At 40.7% G+C, this 18632-nt stretch overlaps 1 protein-coding gene across 1 annotated transcript in view; it reads right to left on the bottom strand.

Annotated features, from left to right (window-relative positions):
• RNF121 (ring finger protein 121) overlaps window positions 1-18632 on the bottom strand; it is an 81097-nt gene that overhangs the window by 39515 nt on the left and 22950 nt on the right. Inside the window, exons 2-3 of the mRNA XM_079929077.1 lie at window positions 7529-7566; window positions 4519-4660 (exon numbers count right to left, since the gene is read on the bottom strand). Of these exons, the coding sequence (XP_079785203.1) occupies window positions 4519-4660; window positions 7529-7566 (180 nt within the window). The remainder of the gene's footprint in view (window positions 1-4518; window positions 4661-7528; window positions 7567-18632) is intronic.

The following is an 18632-nucleotide window of genomic DNA, read 5'->3' as shown; positions in this document are numbered from 1 at the left end:
AAAATCCACCTGCCAATGCAGGGGACATGGGTACTATTCCTGGTCCGGGAAGATCCCACATGCGGCGGAGCAACTAAGCCCGTGCGCCACAACTACTGAGCCTGCGCTCTAGGGCCCGCGAGCCACAACTACTGAGCCCATGTGTCACAACTACTGAAGCCCACGTGCCCTGGAGCCCGTGCTCTGCAACGAGAGAAGCCACTGCAATGAGAAGGCTGTACACCGCAACGAAGAGTAGCCCCTGCTCACCGCAACCAGAGAAAGTCGCATGCAGCAACGAAGACCCAATGCAGCCAAAAATAAATAAAATTAATTAATAAATAAAAAACAAAACGAAACAAAATAGCCCAAAGGTGGAAACAACTCAAGTGTCCATCAACTAAAGAATGGATAAACAAAATGTAGCATATCCACACAATGGAATATTACACAACCATAAAAGGAATGAAATACTGGTAGATACTACAATATGAAAGAACTTTGGAAACATTATGCTAAGTGAAAGAAGCCAAGCACAAAAGGCCACATATTATATGATTCTATTTATATGAATATACAGAATAGGCAAATACATAGAAAGCACATTAGTGGTTGCCAGGGTGTGCTGGGAGGGGGAAATGGGAAGTGATTGCTTAATGGGTATGGGGTTTCCTTTGGCGTAACAAAAACATTCTAGAACTAAATAGTGGCCATGGTTGCACAACAACGTGGATGTGCTAAAAGCCAGTGAATTATACACTTTAAAACAGTTAAAACTGTGAATTTTGTTATGTGAAATTGTCCTCAATAAAAATAAAATCTATTCCACTTCCACATAAAATAGTACCTGAAGATATTTTTATGTCTTGAGACTTTTCTCTTAGGAGTAGGAGGAACAAAGTCACTAACATTAGCTTTAGAGTTTACAAAACACTTTGCCATGCAATTTTATATAATTTTCACAACCCGGGAGATAGATATTATCACCCCAATTTAGAGATAAGAACTGAGGTTCAGAGAGGTATAAAGTCATATAGCCAGGAAGCATGGAGCTGGCTAATCAAGCCAGATGGTCTAACTCCACTGTATTTACTGCTACAAGGCAAACAGCTCCAACTTCTGGTAAGCTTGAAAAAGGACAGGAGATGCCATTATGTACAGGCATCTTGGGCAATTTTTCTTCCTCCAAAGTTAGTACTTTAATCAAAGCAGTAAAAACATTCATTGTACCCAAGTTAATAAAAGTTTTAACAAAAGCAATATAGATCATTATTGTATAAGAGCAGCATAAAGCAGGACACTACAGATTTCTTCTTCCAATTTTCTAAAGATGAGTTTAAGTTTCTCAGTGTAAGATATGCTATAATGTTAGCATGTCCTCTCACCAATGTAGTTCAGCATGTTTACAGGATGTGGCAATAAAGTAATGAGACAACTGTGCGTGTTCCTTACAACAACTGGCCTCATTAAGTCACAATCACATTCCTATTAAAGATTAATGAATGGGGCTTCCCTGGTGGCGCAGTGGTTGAGAGTCCGCCTGCCGATGCAGGGGACACGGGTTCGTGCCCCGGTCCGGGAAGATCTCACATGCCGCGGAGCGGCTGGGCCCGTGAGCCATGGCCGCTGAGCCTGCGCGTCCAGAGCCTGTGCTCCGTGACGGGAGAGGCCACAACAGTGAGAGGCCCGCGTACCGCAAAAGAAAAAAAAAAAAAGATTAATGAATGAATGACACATCAGTGGTTTTCTAACACTCTGATGTGTCCTATAGATGTTCCTGAGAAAGCGGAGGGGTCAGGGTTACCAGCCCAAGAAGAGCATCCTCTTATTTTCTACACTGGGTTTTTCCTTAAGATACTGTTTGAAGAAAGGACTCCACAGCCTTTTAAAAAACTACATACTGAAAACCACTGCAGTACATTATGCACCCTCACTTCTTCAGAGGTTTTCAGAAATCTCTGCAGATTAGCCAACAATATATAATTATTTCTAAATTCAAGCACAGAAATTCCAAGGGGTCTCTCTACATTTGGTTTATGATTTTTTGTATTTTCCAGGCTCAATTAAACCATCCTGATAAATCCCCATTTTATAGAGCAGGTACTATAAGCACACACTGAAAAACAAGTGACTTATCTCAGATGGCAGGGTGAAGCACGAGCAGGGTCCAGATATGAAGCCCCACCCCAGATGGCTCAGCCTGCTGGATGGTGCCTAGTTCAAAAAGCCTTGGTGCCATGAGGTCATTCCATGAACTATGACCTGAAGGTACAGATGTCTCTACTTGCGGTGCATGACAACACATGAGGTGGCTATAGGCCAGTAATGTCTGGAACAAGTGCCAGCTCAAGGGCAAAGATTAGTCTCTCTTCTGCCTACGCTCCATATTATCCCTTGGTTCCCTTGATGGAAAATCCTTTCCAGAAGCACCATATGGTATAGTAGAAATTATGAAATATGAAACAGAAGACTTGGGTTTAAATCCTGGCTCTATTAGTATCCCCCCTTCATGCCTGAACTCTCTGGGCCTCAGTTTGTTCATAGTACTTACATCATGGGCTATTAGGAGGGTTAAATGAGATAGTGTAGCAGTTCCCATCCTGTGGGCTACAGACCTCTGGGCATCTTTGGCCCTATTACAAGAGGTCTGAAAAAGCATACTAGAGAAAAACAAGCATTTAGGGATTAAGAGTAAAAGCCCTGGAGTAAAATTGTCTTGGTTCAAATAATGGTTTTACCAGTGGAGCAAGTTACTTAGCCTTTCTGCCTCAGTTCCTCATCTGTAATTGGAGAAAACAGTATTTATTGGGTTACTGTGAGGATTAAATGAGTTATATATGTAAAGTGCTTAGAACAGTGACTGGCATAGTAAAAATTCAATAAATGTTAGCTATTGTTACTACTATATGTGTTTATGTATTCTTTCAAAGTACAACTATTATCACATGGATGTTTGCCAAGTTTTTTATGTTAAAAAAGGGTTATACTTGAAAAGGTTAAATACTTCTAAGATAATAGTTGTAAAAGAATCCAGTATACCACCTGCCGTGTCCTAATCCAGAGTAGTTGCATCTATGATTTTAATGTTTTTTAATTTACTGAAGCTTATTTTGTGGTCCAACATATAGTCTATCCTGGAGAATGGCCCATGTGTACTTGAGAAGAACATGTATTCTGCTGTTGTTGGGTGGAGTATGCTGTATATGTCTGTTAGGTCTAATTGGTTTATAATGTTGTTCAAGTCCTCTTTTACCTGTTGATCTACCTGGCTATTCTATCCATTACTGAAAGTGGGGTACTGAACTCTCCAACTATTATTGTAGAACCATCTGTTTCTTCCTTCAATTTTGTCAATTTTTGCTTCACATATTTGGGGGTTCCTTTGTTAGGTACATATATGTTTATAACTGTTACATCTTCTGGCTGTAATGAACCTTTTATCAATATGTAATGTCCTTCTTTATTTCATGTAACCTTTTTTGATTTAAAGGCTATTTTGTCTGACATTTAAGAGCCACCAGCTCTTTCTTGGTTATCATTTGCATGAAATATCTTTTTCCATCCTTTTACTTTTCTTAAATATTTATTTATGTATTTATCTTTGGCTGCATTGGGTCTTTGTTGCTGTTTGCGGCGAGTGGGGGCTACTCTTCGTTGTGGTGGCTTCTCTTGTTGCGGAGCATGGGCTCTAGGTGTGCGGGCTTCAGTAGTTCTGGCTCGCGGGCTCAGTAGTTGGCTCGCAGGCTCTAGAGCACAGGCTCAGTAGTTGGGGCGCATGGGCTTAGTGGGATCTTCCCAGACCAGGGATCAAACCCATGTCCCCTGCATTGGCAGGCAGATTCTTAACCACTGCACCACCAGCGAAGCCCCATCCTTTTACTTTTATCTCTTGTTTCTTTATATCTAAAGTGAGTATCTTATAGACAGTATAAACATGGATAATGTGGTTTTTTAAATCAATGTAACAATCTCTGCTTTTTAATAGGAGAATTTAATCCATTTACATTTAAAGTAATTACTAATAAGGAAGGATTTACTTCTGCCATTTAGCTGTATGTTTTCTGTACATTTTATGTTTTTGTTCCTTATTTCCTCTAGAACTGCCTTTTTAGGTCTCTCTAACTCTGACCCTGCCTTCTTACCACTTGTTACATTGCCTCCTCTTTATTACTGCATTTTCAAAATATTAATCTAAAGATTCATTGGAGGCTTGGTCTTCCCAATCAAGTGATCATCTCTCCCTCTATTTGAATAGTTCCTAATGAACAGCTCCTTCATGAATCTATCCCAAAATGTTAAAAGGAAGGATCTACCTTTTCTGGCTATGAAAGTACATTCAGGTTCTTTCCCAGTTTTCACAATCTGAATCGCCTGTCCCTTAAACACACACCCAACATACACTATTCACCATTCACACATACAGTTTAGTATTATTATCTATTCCTTGCCTACATGTGGCCTGGGTTAGGCTGGACCCTAGAATACTTAAGAAGGGTCTCTTGATGACTGGCAAACAAAAAAATGAACAAAGTGGCTTACATTGTAGGAGCGGGGGTGCCTCTGTTTCCACTGTACCAGGAGCAGCTGGGCCACCACCAAGGTAGCGATGAGAATGAGGACCATTTCAGCGTGCATGGCTTCGTGGCCGCGGTGCTTGGCATGCATGCGTGCGTGCTCGACCCTGAAAGCCAAACAGATGGGGTGAGCTAGGTCAGGGATGGTGTGGCTGTAAAGGAGCAGTGTTTTCCAGGGATATCTCACTGGTCCATAGTGTAGAACACACTCTTGTACTGTACGAAATATGGGCTAGAAACACACATGCCCTAGAGGACAGGCATTTTGGAATAGAACAGGGGTTCTATGGGCCCTAGTCACCAAGGTTAGGTATTGGGGTTAAAGGTGGGTGGTCTGCTGCCCAGCCCCAATGTTAAAAACAGCTGATACCTTTCCATTTCAGTTCTATTTCAACCTGTCACTGGAAGAAGAAAGTAACCCAGAGAGGTCACAGCCATAAAGGCTCATACTCTTACTCAATGATATTTATGATACCAGTAAAGGAGTAATATTGCAAATATGTGCAAATTCCAGGGTTAAAGTCTTGCTTTATTTGTCCTACCCTCTCTGCCAGGACCAGAGATCCTAAAGATTAAAGCCTGAAAAATCTGAACTTCAGTAGTGCTTCGATTTTACACTATTCCAACAGTGACTTCATTATCAGTATCCACAGGTAAATAGACTCTTCAAGGGCTCAAGGAGAGTACAACTGGAAACTCTTATTTAATCTAAGAGTTTAAAGGCCGGCATTCTCTGGTCCCGAGGATTGGCAACAAGTGATTCCCTTGGCCAGTATAGGCAAAAAGCTTCCTCTGAGAACAGGAAAGAAAAGTCACTCCTACAGCCAAGGGAGAGGAATAAAGAAGGAATTAGGAAACTAAGTACAAATGTAACCCGTAGTCAGGAGCTTTTATGCAAGTTCTCCATACCCAGGGGTATTAGGGAGAAAGGGAAAGGACAACATAAATGGTATCTTCATGGAATTCCCAAGGGCAATGAGAGACTAAGCAAGAAGAACCCAGTGGGATGCATTATGGATAGACAAATCATAAAATATAGCAAAAAGTTAGTTGTACAATCTAGGTGGTGGGTACAAGGGTGTTCACTGTACAATTCTTTCAACTTTTCTGTATATTTGAGATTTTTCATAATAAAATGTTAGGAGGGGGGAAACTTGGTGGGCAGCCAAATGTCAGTCAGCCTGGCAGTCACAGCACATAAGGGTTCACCTTACATAAAACTTTATCCTAGGTGACAGAATCTGACAAAATATAATAGGGGTAGGAGTCAGAAACTTAGGTTCAGACACAACCTATGTGGCCTTAGCGAAAAAAATTTACATCTCTACATCACGATTTCTTCATCCATCAAAAGGAGTCCTTATCTTTTCTGCCTCCCTCATAGGGTTGTTGTGAGGATAAGCTAAACTAAAAGGGCAAAGGATATTTTAAAATCCCAAGGATTATGGGGAGTTATAAAGATAATAAGAGATAAGTTTCTTGTTCTCAGACAGTATATAACTGAATGGATGTGTACAACAAGAAATCAAAAAAAGGACTGAGAAAACACCAGAAGGCACCTAGCTCAAGTTACCACTCAATGCAAAAATTATTTTTGCAATCATTTGTTTGAATACCTCCACTGGCTGAGAATACATGCCTCTTAAAATAATCTATTCTAGAACCAGCAGTGTCTGACACATTGTAGGAACTCATACGTGCTTATGAAGGAATAAAATTCCAAAGCTTTAAGAAGCAGGAAGCTCTGTGCCTCACAATATACCACGATTATTAACAATGTTTCTGATAATGAGACTAAATTATCTTACTACAGCTTCAGTCCTTTGGACCTAATCCTACACTCTGGAACATATCCACTCTCTCTTTCCCAATGCTGCCCCTTCAAATATTTATCATACTATTATTTAAAAAAAAAAACCAATCCTGTTTCTACCATCATTTTCCTGGGCCCTTTTAGGTTAACAGTTCTGGATCTTTATACACGATGCATATAACATAATGTGAAGACCATTAATCCTGATTGCCTTCTTCTAGACATATCTAGCTAAAGATCTTCATATGCAGTGTTTACAACAAAATCAATGTGGACTCAGCAAAGCAGAACACAGTAGCACTGTCACTTCCCTTAAGGCAGATAGTATATTTTCAATGAACATCTTCGCAAACTGTACAGTATTTTGGTAGCTTAGGTACACAACTGGTGCATATTAAGCTTAAAGTCACCTAAAATCTTGCTGGGCCTGTCATATGAGTTGATATCTTTGCCATTCTACATTTTTTATAATCAATAGTTTTAATCTAAACGAGGTGTTTTTTGCTCACTATTAAACTTTTACTTGGTTGATTTCAGCTCACTGGTCAGTTACCTTATAAAGTTTGTGGGGCAAGCACTTTTGAAACTCCTCTACCAATGAGAAATAATGACAATAAAATATTTGTTGACTCACTCTGGTTACAAAGCAAGTTAGTAGCAGAGTTGAGATCAGAAGACACATCTCACATTTTCTCAAACAGCGCTCTCTGCCCTGTTTCATGGATCATGATGATGTTAATGATGATAATCATCCTTAAAGCAGGTAACACTTACTGGAAGTTTACCACATGCCAGGCACTGTTCTAAGAATTTCATACATGTTGATCTTCACAACAACTGTTATGATCCTCATTTTACAAATTGGGAAAACTAAGGTAGTGTGAAGTTAAGTAACTTGCCCAAGATCACATTGCTAGGAAATGGCAGAACTAGTATTCAAAACCCAGATGGGTGGTTTGGTGCAATTATCTATTTACTCCCAAGGACCGAGGGAGCTACCCAAGAGTGACCCAAATACTGGGAAAGATCTCAAATGACCTGTCCTACTGGTCATAGGTCACTGCCTGCCACAGAAAAGGAAGCAAAAAGGGTAGATATACAACTCTTTTAGTAGGATTAATCTATAGTTCCCACCAAGAGGGGCCCACACTGTCACACTTACCTCCATTGCTCCTCTGGAGAGAGGTCTGACATATCAACCTGTAGAAAGACACCACCATAAAAATCCATTACTGTCTTAGAACTGTCCCTGCCCAACATACAATGATCACACACTGCTAGAGCTAAAAGTTTGAATTATGATTTGTGGGACATGAAGCTAGATAAAATATTCTGTCATATAATACCATTTGACTCTAAATGGCCCCATTAGACTAGGGTGAACTAAGCTTAAGTTTGCGCCCAGCACCTTGTTTCCTTCACCCTAGTCCAAGTCCTTGCTCTGCTATTAAGTAGCAGTGTAATATATACGGAATCTAAAAACAAACAAACAAACAAAAATGGTTCTGAAGAACCTAGGGGCAGGACAGGAATAAAGACGCAGACGTAGAGAATGGACTTGGGAACACGGGGAGGGGGAAGGGTAAGCTGGGAAGAAGTGAGAGAGTGGCATGGACATATATACACTACCAAATGTAAAACAGATAGCTAGTGGGAAGCAGCCACCTAGCACAGGGAGAACAGCTCAGTGCTTTGTGACCACCTAGAGGGGTGGGATAGGGAGGATGGGAGGGAGACGCGAGAGGGCGGAGATATGGAGATATATGTATATGTATAGCTGATTCACTTTGTTATACAGCAGAAACTAACACACCATTGTAAAGCAATTATACTCCAATAAAGATGTTAAAAAAAAAGTAGCAGTGTGGCCTTCCAACCTCAAAGTTCCAGTTCTATTTGTTAGTCTTATCCTTTTAGAGCAGGATTTCTTAAACCTTGGCACTAGTGATATTCTGGGCTGGTTGATTCTCTGGGTTGTTTTTTTGTGGGGGTGGGGGTGGGGGTGGGGGGTGGGGATCTGTACACTGTAGGATGTTTAGCAGCATCCCTAGCCTCTACCCACTAGATGCCAGCAGCATCTCCACAGATAAAACCAAAAAAGTCTACAGGTATTATCAAATGTCCCTTGGGGGACAAAAATTGTCCCAGCTGAAAAACCACTGCTCTAGAATACTACTAAGTTCTTTGAGATCACAGCTCAAGTCTTCTACTTCCTTGTAGCCATACAGAAGCATACCCAAAGCCTCAGTACATAAGTCACTCGATACATTCTTATACTGAACTGAGCTGAAAACGCTCCTTGATATACAGAAGAAAGGCCCTCATAATCACCAAAGGAATCAATCAACAAATATTCCTTTAGTTCTTACGAAGTTCAAGGCCCAGTTTCCCACTGTTCCTCTGATAACTTCAGAAAAGTACCTTAAGTGGGATGTTTGAAGTAAAATGGGCAGAACTCCATACTACTACTGAGTAAAATCAGTACATATTTACCATGCATCCTTTATGTGTGGGTACTGGGAATGTCCACCATTGCTTAGAGAGGGCTTTCTGGTTTCTACGTGTCCCAGCTGAGGAAGGAAGGAAAGGAAAGGAAGGGAAGGGGAGGGAAGGAAGGAAGGGAGGGAAAGAGAGAGGGAGGGAGGGAGGGAGAGAGGGAGGGAGGGAGGGAGGGAAAGAAAGAGAGAGAAGGAGGGAGGGAGGGAAGGAAAAGAGGAGGGTAGAGGAGGAAAAGAGGGGAGGGGTGAAGAGGGAAAAGAGAGGAGAGGGAAGGAGAGGGGAAGACAGAGGGCAGGGGAGGGGAGGGAAGAAACAATATCCTAAGGCTTCCCCCAGCCAATCAGGGTAATGAAGTCAACCACCCTCCTCGTCCTACTTCACACTGCCTCACAGAATTTATTCATGTGACCTGACTCAGTCCTTCATCCCCCCAGAAGGACAGAGGTCCCCTCCAAGAGGAGACAAGTAGATGCAGGAAATGGAAAGGCCCAGCTGGGTGGTACCTGAGCAGACAATTAAAGACCACAATCTTTTTTTTTTTTTTTTTTTTTTCAGTATGCGGGCCTCTCACTGTCGCGGCCTCTCCCGTTGCGGAGCAACAGGCTCCAGACACGCAGGCTCAGCGGCCATGGCCCACGGGCCCAGCCGCTCCGCGGCATGCGGGATTCTCCCAGACCGGAGCACGAACTCATATCCCCTGCATCGGCAGGCAGACTCCCAACCACTGCGCCACCAGGGAAGCCCAAGGACCACGATCTTATGTTATCTTAGACATGCTTTCCAAGTGACCTAACTGCTTCTTAAATCCAGGGCCAGGGCCAGGACCAGGGTGGTGCAAGCAAGGGACCTAGAGCTCAAAATTTAAGAAGGCACACATTTTCAGGTACTGACACTGCACTTGCATGACCTTGAGAGTGAGTGCCTCCTTCAAGTTTGCGCCCAGCGCCTTGTTTGCTTCACCCTAGTCCAAGTCCTGCTTATGTCTATCTTGCTCCCATCCTAGAAGATCCCACAGAGCCGAGGAGAATACACTGCTTTTTCGTCTTTCAAGTAGAATAGCAGAGCTGAGTGTATATTAAGCACTCACTGAGTACTTGTGAAATTGAACAGAATTCCCTCCAACAGGGTAATAAGTAAGTATGCTGACACACCAGCACCCCACCTGGAGATGCTTAAATGGGAGTGTAAACAACACTTGAAAAATACCTAATAAGCATCTGAGAAAGAAGTATTCATTTTCTGGAGGCACCCAGAAAATCATGTTTAAAAAACTACACGTCAAAACAAAACAAAACAACACAACTACATGTTCAAAGAAGCAAGGTAAGTCCATTGAAGAGAAAACAAGGAAGGTTCAGAGAACCGGACCAGGCATGGGGACACCTCTCCATGAGATAGTGGTCAAGAATGCTACTGTCTGTGCCTTTGTTTCTCCCGCTGGAAAATAGAGAATAAGTCTTCTGACTTCACTGTGGGGCTGTGAGGGTAATTATATTCCAAGTGACCAAGTGATTTCATTGCCTTTCTTCCTAGGAGAGTGAGTGTACTTTAAAAAGTACTCAGGCCAGGGAACTAAATGTTGGTGAAGCACAGGGCAGTAATGCTTTCAGAGCTCAGGGAACAGCTGAGAAGGGCAAGCACTAAGGCTGAGACTAGACTTGGTGCTTAGAGGACCATTTAGCACTTCGTGGAGTAGTACGAGCACCAGAGTGGAGTAATGCTGAGTAAAGACATGATTTGGCTTTAATATTTGCATGCTGAATGAAAAGATTTTAAAAATTACATCCAAATCAGTCTTCTAGCTCAGGTGGAAAAACAAGGAAAGCTATAAGCTATACCTATAATTAACCTGTACCATCTGGAAATACATCTTTATTTGCTCCCTCATAAATGAGTTTATTCACCTGGGGCCAAGAAGTAAGTCAGTCTAAACTTGACCTGTCCAGAGGTCAGGTAGCTAATTAGGTAGGTTCTCAGGGCAAGATTACTGATTGATGGGCCCATTTCCCACTCCTAAGACCCATACACAGAATGTCTTTTTGCCAACCAATCACTCCCCTCCTAGGATGTCGCAAGGTCTCTAGTCATGTCAATCTACCTAGGTCCAGATTTGAAAGAAGTTAGACCAAAAATGTCAGGCAGAGGGCAAGAGAAAACTTTACAAAAATGGAAAATGATCTGCGGTTGACTGATATTTTCTCAGGTGTGAAAGACTCAAGGTCCACCAGTGTAATACCACAAACAGACCTCCTATCCCCCACAAATACTGATACTCGGTGGTCTCTGAGTCTTTACACAGGCTGGTTACTTTGTCCCTTCAGCCCCTCTCTTCCACCAAACCACATTCTGCCTTCATGCAAAATGCTAGACAAATCCTCCTGGATCCTGAAAGGCTCTTTAGACTGACCCCATTCACTGGAAAAAAAAAAAAAAAAATCCTTTACTGCCTTGATGAGCATGATCCACAGCCCAGAAGCATTAGCACCCTGAGAGCTTAAGAAATAGATGCTTCAGAATCCATCCCAGGGCTTCCCTGGTGGCGCAGTGGTTGAGAGTCCGCCTGCCGATGCAGGGGACACGGGTTCGTGCCCCGGTCTGGGAGGATCCCGCATGCCGCGGAGCGGCTGGGCCCGTGGGCCATGGCCGCTGAGCCTGCGCGTCCGGAGCCTGTGCTCTGCGGAAGAGAATCCATCCCAGACCTCCTGAATCAGAATCTGCATTTAATAAGATACCTAGGTAATTCATATGCATATAAAAGCATTGCTATTACAATCACTTTGCTGTACACCTGAAATACAACACTGGTAATCAACTATACTCCAATATAAAATTAAAAGTTAAAAAAATAAAAGGATTATCATAAAAAAAATTGCTATTGCATCCCAGCACTCACATCCACACTTTGTCCTACAGTCATATACCTCTATACACCTGAGTTGTTTTTAACAACAGCATTACTGAGATCTAATTCACATACCGTAAAATTCATCCATTTAAAATGTACTATTCAGTGCTTTTAGTATATTGAGTTGTGCCACCATCACCACTATTTAAATTTAGAACATTTTTACCACATACCAGTCAGCCATCACTCTCCAATCTCCCCCCAGCCCAAGGAACCACCAATTTACTTTTGATCTCTATCTATAGATTTGCCTATTCTTGACATTTCATATAAACGAGATCATACAATATGTGGTTTTTTGTGAATGGCTTCTTTCACTTAGCATGTTTTCAGTGTTGCAGCAGGTACTGTAATTCATTCCTTTCTATTACCAAATAATATTGTATTGTATGGATATACGACATTTTCTTTGTCCATCCATCAGTTGATGGACATTTGGGTTGTTTATAGTTTTGAGCTATTACAAATAATGCTGTTACGAACATTCATTTACAAGTTTTCATGCAGACATGCTTTCATTTTTCTTGAGCATGTATCTAGTAGTGGAACTGTCTGGTCACATGTAACTCTATGCTTAACCTTTTGAGGAACTGCCAAACTGTTTTCCACAGCAGCTGCACCATTTTACATTCCCACCAGCAGTGTATGAGAGTTCCAATTTCTCCACATCTTCAACAACACTTATTGTCTTTTTGGTAAAAAGCATCCCAATGGGTGTGAAATGGCAGATCAATATGATTTTGAATTTCCCTGATGTATAATGATGTTGAACACCTTTTCATATGCTTATTAGCCATGCACATATCTTCTTTGGAGAAAAGTTTATTCAGATCCTTTGTCCCTTGTCCACTTTTAAAAAATAACTTTTTTTTTTTTACAGCAGTTTTAGATTCACAACAAAATTGAGTGGAAAGCACAGAGATTTCCCATACGCACCCTGCTCCCAAATATGCATAGCCTCCCTCATTACCTACATCCCCATCAGAGCGGTACCTTTGTTCTAACTGAAGAACCTACATTGACATACCATCACCCAAAGTCCATAGTTTACCTGAGAGTTCACTATTGATGTACATTCTGTGGATTTGGACAAACATATAATGTCCTCATGGACACATATCCATCATTAGAGTATCATACAGCGTAGTTTCACTGACTTAAGAATTCTCTGTGCCCTGCTTATTCATCTCTCCATCCCCCCAATCTCTAGCAACCACTGATCTTTTTACTGTCTCCACAGTATTGCCTCTTCCAGAATGTCATATAGTTGAAATCATATAGTACGTAGCCTTTTCACATTGGCTTCTTTCACTTAGTAATATGCATTTAACATTCCTCCATCTCTTTTTATGGCTTGATAGCTCACTTCTTTTTAGTACTGAATAATATTCCATTCTCTGGATGTACCACAGTTTATGTATCCATTCACCTACTGAAAGACATCTTGGTGGCTTCCGAATTTTGACAATTATGAATAAAGCTGCTATAAACATCTGTGTGCAGGTTTCTGTGTGGACATAAGAGCTCCTCTGGGGAAATATTAAGGAGCACAATTGCTGGATTCGGTAACAGTATGTTTAGTTTTGCAAGAAACCACCAAACTATCTTCCAAAGTGGCTGTATTATTTTGCATTCCCACCAGCAATGAATGAGAGTTCTTGTTGCTCCACATCCTTGCTAGCATTTGGTATTGTCAGTGTCTCAGATTTCAATCATTCTAATAGGTGTGTAGTGGTATCTCATTTTAATTTGAATTTCCCTGAAGATGCCTGTGGGGCATCTTTCCATATACTTATATGCCATCTATATATCTTCTTTGGTGGGCTATATGTTAAGGTCTCTAGCCCACTTTTTTTCCCCATTTATTTATTTATTTATGGCTGGGTTGGGTCTTCGTTGCTGCGTGCGGGCTTTCTCTAGTTGCGGTGAGCAGGGGCTATTCTTCGTTGCAGTGTGTGGGCTTCTCACTGCAGTGGCTTCTCTTGTTGTGGACCACGGGCTCTAGGTGTGCAGGCTTCAGTAGTTGTGGCTCTTGGGCTCTACAGGATAGGCTCAGTAGCTGTGGTGCACCGGCTTAGTTCCTCCACGGCATGTGAGATCTTCCCAGACCAGGGATCGAACCCATGTCCCCTGCACTGGCACATGGATTCTTAACCATTGCGCCACCAGGCAAGTCCCTCTAGCCCACTTTTAATCAGGTTTTCTTTCTTTTTTCTTTTTAGTACCTTGGCCTCTCACTGTTGTGGCCTCTCCCACTGCGGAGCACAGGCTCCAGACGTGCAGGCCCAGCGGCCATGCCTCACGGGCCAAGCCGCTCCGCGGCATGCGGGATCCTTCCGGACCGGGGCACAAACCCGCGTCCCCGGCATCGACAGGCAGACTCTAAACCACTGCGCCAACAGGGAAGCCCCAGGTTGTTTTCTTATTACTGAGTTTAAAGAGTTCTTTGTATATTTTGGATAACAATCCTTTATCTGATAGGTCTTTTGCAAATACATTCTTCCGGTTTGTGGCTTGTGCTTTCATTCTCCTGACAGTTTCTTTTGCAGAGCATAAATTTTTAATTTTAATTAAGTCTAGCTTATCAATTCTTTCTTTCAGGGATCATGCCTTTGATGTTGTATCTAAAAAGTCATTGCCAAACCCAAGGTCACCTAGATTTTCTCCTATGTTATCTTCTAAGAGTTTTACAGTTTTGCTTTGTGATCTCATTGAGGTTTGTGGTCCATTTTAAGTTACCTTTTGTGAGGGGTATAAAGCCTGTGTCTAGAACCTTTTTTTTTTTTTTTTTTTTTTTACTTGTGGATGTCTGATTGCTCTAGCACCATTTGTTGACAGACTCTCTTTGCTCCATTGTATTGCCTTTACCCCTTTGTCAAAGATCAATTGATAAATTTACATAGGTCTATCTCTGAGCTCTCCATTCTGTTCCACTGATCTATTTGTCTGTTCTTTGACCAGTACCACAGTGTCTTGATTACTGTAACTTTATAGTAAGTTTTGAAGTTGGGTAAGTAGTCCTCCAATTTTGTTCTTCTTCAATACTGTATTGGCTATTCTAGGTATTTTGCTTCTCCATATAAACTTCAGAATCAGTTTATTGATATCTATAAAATACCTTGCTGGGATTTTGACTGGGATTGCAATGAATCTATAGATCAAGTTGGGAAGAACTGACATCTTGACAACATTGAGTCTTCCTTTACACGGACATGGAATATCTCTCCATTTAGTTCTTCTTTGATATCTTTCATCGGTTTTACAGTTTTCCTCATATAGATCTTGTACATATTTTTCTATATTTATATCTACATATGTTATTTTTATTGGTGCTAAAGTACATGGTATTGTGGGGTTTCTTAAAAGATTTTTTTTTGATATGGACCATTTTTAAAGTCTTTACTGAATTTGTTGCAATACTGCTTCTGTTTTATGTTTTGGTTTTTTTGGCTGAGTCACGTAGGATCTCAGCTCCCCGACCAGGGATTGAACCCACACCCGCTGCATTAGAAGGTGAACTCTAATGACTGGACCACCAGGGAAGTCCCTGGTATTGTGCTTTTAATTGTAAATTCCATTTGTTCATTCTTGGTATACAGGAAAGCAGTTAACTTTTGTATATTAACTGCGTATCCTGCAACCCTACTATAATAGTTTATTAGTACTAGGAGGTTTTTGGTTGATCCTTTCTATAAATGACCATTTCATCTGTGAACAGAGATGGTTTTATTTCTTCCTTTCAAATCTATATTCATTTTATTTCCTTTTCTTGCCTTATTGTGTTAGCTAGGACTTCCAGTATGATGTTGAAAAGCAGTGGTCAGAGGGAACAACCTTCCCTTGTTCCTGATCTTAGTGGAAAACTTCATGCTTCTCACCAGGTAAGTATGTTAGCTGTAAGTTTTGGGTAGATATTCTTTATCAAGTTGAGGAAGTTCCCCTATATTCCTAGTTTAATGAGAAATTTTTATCTTGAATGGGTGCTGGATTTTGTCAAATAATTTTTCTGCATATATAGATATGTTCATGTAATTTTTCTTCTTTAACCTGTTGATGTGATAGATTACATTAATTTTTCAAATATTGAACCAGGTTTGCATACCTAGGATAAATTCCACCTGGTCATGGTGTATGATCCTTTTTATACACCGCTGGTTTCAATCTGTTAATGTTTTATTAATGATTTTTACATCTATGTTCATGAGAGACATTGGTCTATAGTTGTCTTATAATATCTTTGTCTGGTTTTGGTATTAGGGTAATGCTGACTTCATAGAATGAGTTAGGAAGTATTCACTCTGCTTCTATCTTCTGAAAGAGATTGTAGAGAATTGGTATAATTTCTTCCTTAAATGTTTGGTAGAATTCACCAGTGAACCCGTCTGGGCCTGGTACTTTCTGCTTTGGAAGGTTATTAATTATTCAATGAATTTCTTTAATAGATATAGGCCAATTCTGATTGTCTGTCTTCTTGTGTGAGTTTTGACCGATTGCGTCTTTGAAGGAATTGGTCCATTTCATCTAGGTTATCAAATTTGTGGTCACAGAGTTGCTCATAGTATTCCTTTATTATCCCTTTAGTGTCCATTGGCTCTGTAGTGATATCCCCTCTTTCATTTCTGATGTTAGGAATTTGTATCCTCTCTCTTTTTTTCTTAGTTAGCCTGGCTACAGGTTTAACAACTTTATTAATCTTTTCAAAGAACCAACTTTTGATTTTGTTGATTTCTTCTAGATTTCCTGTTTTCAATTTCATTGATTTCTGCTCTAATTTTTATTATTTCTTTTCTTCTGCTTATCTTGGATTTAATTTGCTCTTTTTCTAGTTTCCAAAGGTGGAAGTTTGGATGACTGATTTTATATCTTTCCTTTTTTTCTAATATGTGCATTCAGTGCTACACATTTCCCTCTAAGCTCTACTTTTGCTGTATCCACAAATTTTGATATGTTTTGTTTTCATATTCATTTAGTTCAAACATATTTAAATTTCTCGAGATTTCTTTTTTGATCCATGTGTTATTTAAGCAGTATGTTGTTTAATCTCCCAAGTATTTGTGGATTTTCCAGCTATCTTCCTGTTACTGATTTCTGATTTAATTCCATTGTGCACTGAGAGCAGAAAATATATGATTTTTATTCTTTTAAATTTGTTAAGGTATATATATATATATATTTTTTTTTTGGCGGGGGGTACACCGGCCTCTCACCATCGTGGCCTCTCCCATTGCGGAGCACAGGCTCCGACGCGCAGGCTCAGCGGCCATGGCTCACGGGCCCAGCCGCTCCGCGGAATCTGGGATCTTCCCAGACCGGGGCACGAACCCATGTCCCCTGCATCGGCAGGTTGACTCTAAACCGCTGCGTCACCAGGGAAGCCCTAACGTATATTTTATGGTCCACAATGTGGTCTATCCTGGTGAATGCTCCATGAGAACTTGAGACGATTGTCTATTCTGCTGTTGCTGGATGAAGTAGTCTATAAATATCCATTATATTCAGTTAATTAATGGTGTCATTGAGTTCAGCCCTGCCTTCATGAATTTTCTGCTTGCTAGATCTGCCCCTTTCTGACACAGGAGTGTTGAATTCTCCAACTATAACAGTGGATTCATCTATTTCTCCTTGCAATACTATCATTTTTTGCCTTATGTATTTTCACACCCTATTGTTAGGTACACACACATTAAGACATTGTTATGTCTTCTTGGAGAACTGACTTCTTTATCATTATGTAATGCCCCTCTTTTTTTTAATTAATTAATTAATTAACTTATTTATTTTTGGCTGCGTTGGGTCTTCGTTGCTGCGTGCAGGCTTTCTCTAGTTGTGGCGAGTGGGGGCTACTCTTCAGTGCTATGCACAGGCTTCTCATTGCAGTGGCTTCTCTTGTTGTGGAGCACAGGCTCTAGGCATGCAGACTTCAGTAGTGGTGGCACATGGGCTTGGTTACTCTGAACCCGTGTCCCCTGCACTGGCAGGGGGATTCTTAACCACTGCGCCACCAGGGAAGCCCTGTAATGCTCCTCTTGATCCCTGATAACTTTCTGTGTTCTGAAGTCTGCTCTACCTGAAATTAATATAGCTACTCCTGCTTTCTTTTGATTGTCAGCCTGATATATCTTTCCCCATTCCTTTACTTTTAATCTATATGTGTCCTTTTATTTAAAATGGGGTTCTTTTAGATATAGAGTTGGGTCTTGTATTTTTTATCCACTCTGACAATCTCTGTTTTTTAACTGATGCATTTAGACCATTAACGTTCAAAGTGATTATTAATATAGTTGGATTAGCATCTACTATATTTGTTACTGTTTTCTATTTGTTGCCCTTATTCTTTGTTTCTATTTTTGTCTTCCAATCTTTTTCTGCCTTTTATAGTTTTAACTGAGAATATTATATGATTACATTCTCTTTCCTTCCTTAGCTTATCAGTTATACTTTTTTAAAAATTTATTATTATTAATATTTTTTGGCCTCACTGTGCAGCTTGTGGGATCTTAGTTCCCCGACCAGGGATCAAACCCAGGCCCTCGGCAGTGAAAGCACACTGGACTACCAGGGAATTCCCTATACTTTTATTTTTACTTCTTTTAGTGGTTGCTCTAGAGTAAAACCCACTTTCAAATAATACTATACCACCTTACAGATAGTTTGAGTACCTTATAACAACAAAATAATCCTAATTCTTCCCTCTCAACGTTTGTTGTATCATTGCTGTCATGCATTTCACTTATCCATAAATACACACACACATACATAGTCAAATGTAGTGTTGGTATTATTACTTTGAAAAAACTATTCCGTTAGATCAATCAACAATATATAAAACAGGGAATTCCCTGGTGGTCCAGTGGTTAAAACT

Source organism: Stenella coeruleoalba (assembly GCF_951394435.1).
Source record: "Stenella coeruleoalba genome assembly, chromosome: 8".
Lineage (NCBI taxonomy): Eukaryota > Metazoa > Chordata > Mammalia > Artiodactyla > Delphinidae > Stenella > Stenella coeruleoalba.
The sequence above is the reverse complement of the archived record's forward strand: the minus strand, read 5'-3'. Positions and strand labels throughout refer to the sequence as shown.